This window comes from Pteropus medius, unplaced genomic scaffold, assembly GCF_902729225.1.
Source record: "Pteropus medius unplaced genomic scaffold, Ma_sr-lr_union100, whole genome shotgun sequence".
Classification (NCBI taxonomy): domain Eukaryota; kingdom Metazoa; phylum Chordata; class Mammalia; order Chiroptera; family Pteropodidae; genus Pteropus; species Pteropus medius.
This window is the reverse complement of record NW_024354503.1, coordinates 2974238-2981637: the sequence shown is the minus strand read 5'-3', so window position 1 is coordinate 2981637 and position 7400 is coordinate 2974238. Positions and strand designations below refer to the sequence as shown.

The window sequence follows — 7400 nt, the reverse complement described above, 5'->3', positions numbered from 1 at the left end:
TCCTTCCTTCCTTCCTTCCTTTCTTCCTTCCTTTCTTCCTTTCTTCCTTCCTTTCTTTCTTTCTTTCGTTCTTTCTTTCTTTTTTTCTTTCTTAAATTTTTTCTATTATTTAAGTTTAGTTGGTATATACAATCTTATATTAGTTTCAGGTGTACGCCATAATGATTCAATAATTAAATACCGTACAATGTGATCACCACACTAAGTCTAGCAATCATCTCTCACTGTGCAAACTTACCCCAGTATTACTGGAGAATAGTTTTGCCAGGTGAAGTCAGGGTGTAGGCAGAGGGCACTGCATGAGCACAGGCCTAGAGACCTGAGTGCATGCTGGAATGGCGTGTGTGTAGTCAGTCAGGGCTTAAGCTGCAGGTATGTGGTAGAGAAGAGACAGGTGGGAAGGCCGAGTATCAGAACGCATGGTTACAACTGACCGCAAGACNTCACCCATTGGAGTTGGGGGAGAGTGCTGCACCTTCCCCCTGACTACACGAGCATAGTGGGGTAGTGATTTCCCAAAGGAAAATCTAGGCATTCTCCTTGAAGGAAGGGGCCTGGGGACCAGACAGGCAGAAGCAGCAGACATCCACTGTAGGCAGGACGAGGCAGGTCTCCGCACTGAGCTCAGAAGCTGAGCTTGCTCTCATGGATGGTGGGAGCTGTATGTGTCTGTCCATACACACTGACCCATGAGTAAATGTCCAGCTGCCCAGAGCCATGACCTCATTTCTCTTCCTCCAGGAGAACCTGCAGTTACATCTGAAGAGCACGCAAGGGCCCATTGAAGTCTACCTGTGCCAGGAGGAGGTGCAGGAACCAGACAGTCCTGCCAAGGAACACCTCCCCTCCACCTCCACCCTCAGCCCTAGCCCTGACTTCACTCGGCCCAGCAGTAGCACCAACCCTGGGATCCTGGAAGCCACAGCATCCCCAGGTAGGGCCCCCTGTCCAGAGGGACAGGAAGTGAGAAGAGCAACCAGCCTTAGTTTCCTGTTCCATGTCAACATTCGTTGCATATTGACCTTCTACTCAGTGGCAAGGAGTACAGTCCTCCCCAACATGTGTGCACATTCCCTGTCTCACTGGCAAGCTAAGCTCTCTTTGCCTCAACTTCCTCATCTGTAAGTTGGGCATAGTAATTAATAGTATCTATTTCATAGGTTGCCTTGAGAGTTAAATGAGTGAATATCTGTAAAGCACTTAGAACTGCACCTGGCAATAACTATTACCTATTATCATTATTTTTGTCACCACCGCTAGCTAGTACTGCTGCTTCTGTGACAACTACTAACAGTAAAGCTCCTGGCACTCAATAAGCCCACACTAAATGGAAACTATCGGCTTTTTTGAGGAAGGCTCAACACTTCCTTCAGAAATAATAACTAAAGTTTTTACAACCACGACTGTACCATCCATTTTCGCATTACTCCTCACAGTAATTCTTGAGGTAGGTTTTATTAGTCCTGGTTTAGAGATTAATAAACTGAGGCAGAGAGGTGATATGACTTGCCCAAGATCTCCCATCTGGGAGACAACAGAGCTGTGTCTCCAATCTTGGTCTCCATATTCCTAGCCCAGTGCTGTCTCCACGAGGCACAGGACAAATCAGAGAAGTGGGTCCTGGCTCAGCCCTGGCTGGGAGGTGGATGGTACAGCTAAAAGCTGGCTGCACTTGGCAGGAAGTAGTATGAGGCAGTGGCCATGGAGTAAAGAGGTGAGAGAGGTCTGTGAGGGCTGCCCAGGGAGGGTGAGAATCTGGAAAGAGTAGAAATGGGGACCTGTGAAGACCCTTACAGCAGAATAGTTTCTGCCCTTTACTGGGATCGTGCATCAGGTCGGACTGGAGGGATCCTTCGAGGCCATGTGGGCCAGTGTTCCACTTTTTGTGTTCTTAGTGGCAAATTGCCTTAAGTAGAACCCTAGTATTTAAATAAATGCTAAAACTGGTCTGATGGAAAAGGTGTGGTTGGGGAAGGTTCACAAAACACAGGTTAGATTTCACTTTTTTAACTCAAGAGTTGACAAACTATTGCCTGCCGGCCAAATGTGGCCTGTTTTTATACGGTTCTTGAGCTAAGAATGGTTTTCATATTTTTAAAGAGTTGTAGCGGGAGGAAAAAAAAGAAAAGTGACTATGTGACAGAGACCATAAGTGTCCTGTAAAGCCTACAATACAAAAGTTTGCTCACCCCCAATCTAACTCAACCCTTTGCTTTACATATGAATACAACTGAAGTCCAGAGAGGGCAAGTGACTTCCCTAAGGTCACACAGCAAGTTGGTGGTAGAGCTTGAGCAAGAACCCAGACTCCCAACTCTTATCTAAATGATCGCTGCCGTGTCCTGGCCTGGTCTGGGGACCAGGGCTTCTCCCTGCGCCAGCCATCTGTCCCTCCGGGCACCTCCTCGTGCCTATCTCCCACTGCAGACCTGTGCCCCACCCGCTTCTCCCTCCTCGGGCTGCGTCTGCTTTCTCATGCTGTCAACATGTGCGGAGCTCTCCAAAGTTAGACCCACTTTCACTTCAGTGGTCCTCAGACCTTGGGCGGAGGTGGAGGACCCTAGTGCGTAAGGAAGGACAAGGTTTTTTACCTCAGCTGTACAGGTTAAGAGCCTGAGGCTTGAAAGGAGTGGAGGCTTACAGAAGAGTCAGTGGTGGCGCCAGCTGAGAAGCCAGCTCTGTGCCAGGGTTCATGCCGTGGCCGCCCCTCTACCTCCTTGCCACATGGCCTCTGAGTGTTGTCCCTGCTGAAGGGTGCAGGAGGAAGCTTTCTGGAAGCTGCGCACATGTGCACATGCACACGCTCCGTGTTCTGGCCTAAAGCAGGGTCATTTTGAGGTCTGAGCGCCAGGGGCCAAGCCTGAAGAGGAGGCCACTGCGGTCTTAGGGCCCAGGTTTTGCCCTAGCTCTGGTACCACCAGGGGAATCGCTAACCCTTTGGGGCCTCAGCTTCCTTTATCTGTAAGGAGGGGTTTGAACAAGATTTGTCTCTAACATCCTTCCAGTCTCTGACATCCTGAGGTAAACCCGGCTGATGGCACAGGAGTTGAAATTGAGAGACTTGGGTTTGAGTCTGTACCTTACCTCCTATGACTTGGTGACAGTGGGCAAGTCGCTTTAACCCTCCAAGCCTCTGTTCCCACACCTCTAAAATAGGGACAGTGAAAACTCTATCATGATTATTGAGTGGGTTACAGGAGGTGATACGGCACAAAGGTGATTTTTTAAAAAGCTTATGTGAACTGAGCACCTAGTATGTGTGGTTTTGGAGAAACAGAAGTAAGCCGTTCAGAGTGTGGCGGAGGCACAGATGTTAGACAGAGCAGTTCTCTCCTGGGTATGGGAAATGCCAGGAGAGAGCAAGGTCCTGCCTGCAGCGGAGGCTCTCCCTTGTGTTATCCCAGTTACTGCTTCCAGCCGCTCAAGGGGGTCCTTATTTTTCCTTGTGAGAAAACTGAGGCGCCGGATGAGGTGCCTACAGCTGGTGAGGTAAGGCTGGGTTCTGAGCCCATGTCCTCCTCACTCCCAAGCCAGGCCTCTTACTATAACACCTGCAGGCCTCTGCAACACACTAAACAGACATTCAGGTTTGTTTGTTTGTTTTTTCATTCAAATACATTTAATTGACTTCTTTGAGCCTCAGTTTCCTCATCTGTAAATAGGGTTGACGACATTGCTACTTGAGTGTCGGAGGAGGTTAAACATGCCTCTCCTTAAGAGCAGAGCCGGGCCCCGTAAGCCCTTGGTAAAGGGGAGCCAATCTTATTATTGACAAGGGTGGCATGCGGACTCCATGCAGGGTTCCTGTTGTTCCTTACCTGCACTTACCATTTAATCCTCTCAACAACCCCAGAGGTCACTATAATCATCCCCATTTCAGAGGTGAGGAAATAGAGGCTCGTAAATATTAAGTCAGTTGCCCACGGTTACCCAGCCAGTGGGAGGCTGAGTAGGCAGTCTGACATACTGGCACGGTTGCATTTTCAAGGTAACGTTTGGTTGGGCTTTAAGCAATGACTCAAATGGTGAGATTCTAGGCATCAGGGTATATTTGGCAGGGGATTTCTGGTACCTTATTCCACATCCCTGTGTAGGAAATCACCTTCCTACTTATATGTGGAAATGAACTTGGTGTGCTAAAGAACAGCCGATGGCCAGTGCAGCTAGAGAGGTTGAATGTGAGGTGTGGGAGGAAGGTGAATAGAAAGGTAGGCAGGGGCCAAATCATGCAGGGCCTTCTTGGCCCTGGTCGGAACTTGGGTTTTATTCTAAGCCCTTTTTCTGTCAGAGCACAGATGACAAGGGGCGAGAGTCGAAGCAAGGTGACTAGTCAGGCTCCTGCAGTGGTCCAGGTGAGGGAGGAGGAGCTAGGACCAGGACCACAGCAGTGGAACTGAAGAGGAATGGGCAGCGTAGAGAATTCATTTGGTTGTGAAGATGACCGAGCTTGCTGCTGGATTGGATTCAGGGGAAATGACAGGTTTACAGGTCATTCTTGGGCCTTTTGGCCTAGGCAACTGAGTCGGTGGTAGTTCATTCATTCATTGTGGTTGGGGAAGACGGATGGGGGCGGGGAGAGGTTTAGGGGAAGACCAGGAGTTCAGCTTTGATATGCTAAGTTCTGATGTAGCTTAGACGCCCAAGTAGAGATGTTGCAGGAGCCCAGAGCTCGGGGACCAGGTCCATGCCAGAGGTGTCCACTTGGGAGAAGTCTGTCTAGAGAGGGATTTAAAGCCATGGGGTGGGCTGAGACCATCTAGGGAGCAATGCAGCCAAAGGAGAGAGGAATCTGAGGGTGGAGCCCGGGGCCTTCAGGATTAGAAGTTGGAAAGAGGAGGAAGATCCAGTAAAGGAGACGAAGGAGAAGCAGCCAAAGTGGTAAGAAGAAATCCCGAGGAACCTACTGTGTGTACCCAAAACCAAGTGAGGATGTTTAAAGACGAAAGGTGTGGACAGCTGCGTCAGATTCTTCTGGAAAATCAAATAAGATGAAACTGGAGAACTGAGCATGGGACTTAGCCACTTGGAGGGCATTGGTTCATTGACATGGCGGGGACAGACTTCAGGGCGGAGTGGGTCGAAGAGTGAAGAGTGGTGTGGAGGTAGAGAGCACAGACAACTCTTGAGAAATTTTACTGTGAAGGGCAGCTGGAAAATGGGCTGGTAATTGGAGAGTCATGAGGTCAAGGGAGGCTGCTTTTTGAAAGAAGGAGTTAGGAGAGTATGTCTGCGTGTTGATGGGAATGATCTAGTAGAGTGAGAGAAATCAGTGATGCAAGAAAAAGGAAATTATTTTAGTGACAAAGGCCTTGATGGTGAAAGGCGGTAGGGTTGAGTGTAGAAGCAGAGAGTGGGTTTTGAGAGCAGGAGAGCCCACCCACTGTGAAAGGTGTTAAATATCAGTTTTAAGCTCCTGGGCGGTCATGAGAATGAGGGTGGTTGCTAGAGCTGGTGCCGGGAAAGAGAGGGTGTCCCTGTGCCATTAGGTGTGGGAGGTCAGGGTGGGAGGGAGAAGGGAAGGTGCACAGTTGTCCAGAGACCCACAAGGCTGTTCTTATGCTCTGAGGTCTGACCAGAGGCTTTTGAGTCCAGGGCCAGGCTTAACCCTTGTCTATTTGTCTTCAGCACCAGCGCTGACTTCCCACCAGATCCTGTCGCCGCCACCATCCCTTGTTCCTCTAGAGGCCACTGACAGCATGCTGGAGCTGCCCTACCCACTTCTGCAGCAGACCGAGGACCAGTTCCTGTCCCCAACACTGCCAAGCAGCTCCCCTCTGATCAGCTTCTCTCCACCCTTGGATCAAGATGACTACCTGTGGGGCCTGGAAGGGGGCGAGGGCATCAGTGACCTCTTTGACTCCTATGACCTTGGGGATCTGCTGATTAATTGAGTAACCTTGCCTGCCTCCAGCAGCCCCACCCCTGTTTCTACCTCCTCACAGACAGGCCCTCTGCCTGCACAGGGACTTTGGACACGAGATGCCGCCATCAGGGTACAGGAGTCTCCTTTCCTACCCCATTGCAAGCTGAACCTACCTGGGGGGTTTGTGGAGGGTGCAGGTGAAGAGCATATCAGGGGTTGGGTCCCGTCCTTCCTGGTGGAAGCCGAGCCCAGAAAGACCCATTCTGTCTTCTGACCTCTGACCTCGCATGTGAAGGGCCACAGGTGAGGCGACCAGGTTCAGGGAAAGGCCCTACCACTGCCTTTTTGAGGGGTAATGAGGACCCTCAATTTATCGAGAAGCACTTAATACCTTTGTATTTATTTCAGGTTGAGTTCTGTCGGTGTGTCTTCCCTGAGTTTTAGCAGGGAGATTGTTCTAGTTTCTAGTAAGACTTGTCCTCAGACAGGCCCAGCACTGTTTGCTGTCCAAGGGCAGCCCTAGGCTTCCAGGGACCGAGGCCGAGTCCCTGATCCCTGCAGCAGTGGGGTCTGGGTCTCTGAGGACCCGTCCAGTCTTCTGGAATGCTTATTGCACTTAGGCCTCCTAATTCTAGTAAGCTGTAGCTGAGGCTCCAGCCTTGGATTTTTGGTCTCCTCTGTCCCGAAGATGGTTCTAGGGGGCCATCCAAGCACAGGTGGTACTGAGGCTCCTGAGGAAACAGGAGCGGCTTTTAAGGAGACCCCCTCCCTGTAGAATTCCTTATCTCCATCCCTTAGAATATATGAAAAAAAAAAAAGTCCTCCAGGGAGTTGGCAGAGAAGAGCTCCTGGGGAAACTCGGATAGGAATGTGGGAGCAGCTGTGATGGCTACCACAGGCACCTTTCCTCCGTTTTTGCCTCTCACTGGGACAGGAGCGGTTCTACACTGGGGACCTGGGAGGCAGAGGCAGCTGCACCGTAGAACAGGGTGAGATTAAGACAAGAAACTGCCTGAACTCACCCCTCTGACATCTGCTGGTATTAGCTACATCTGGAAGGCTTTTTTGTCCCCCTTGTAGAAAGGGGTGATTCTTTAAGGACTTCCCCTTCGCCTCAGCTCTCACCCAGACCCCCAGGGACAGAGGTGACCCGGATTTGATGGCCTGTTGGTTCCTTTTGTCATAGGAATGCTAAAGGGGTGACAGGGTCTTCATTATAGAATAGACTTTGGCAGCTAATAGTGAGATGGGCTCATGTTACCTCTTTAGGCCTGGGGTCCCGAGATTGTCTTTTGGCCTCATCCCTTCCAGAGGCTTGACCACCCCACATTGTCCCTTTAACCCAGCTGGGTGTGCGTGTTGGGGGGAGGGAGTCAGCTCTATTCCCCAGCACACCCTTGGGTGAGGGTGCTCTGGGCTTCATGAACCAAGGCTGTGCCTTCTGGAGAGAGGCAGCCATAGGCGGTGGTCCAAGAGGCCCGCCACCCACCCTCAGGGAGCTAGGTTTCCTCAGGGGCTCAACTGGGCAGCACTTTTT

The 7400-nt window shown here is 50.7% G+C and overlaps 1 protein-coding gene across 1 annotated transcript; it reads left to right on the top strand.

Moving 5' to 3' along the window:
* Positions 1–419: 419 nt before the first annotated feature.
* On the top strand, positions 420–6714 carry E2F2 (E2F transcription factor 2). Its single transcript, XM_039854821.1, is given in 3 exon segments — positions 420–455; positions 532–934; positions 5626–6714. Coding segments are annotated over 3 exon segments (705 nt in total). The 3' UTR covers positions 5892–6714.
* Positions 6715–7400: the final 686 nt, after the last annotated feature.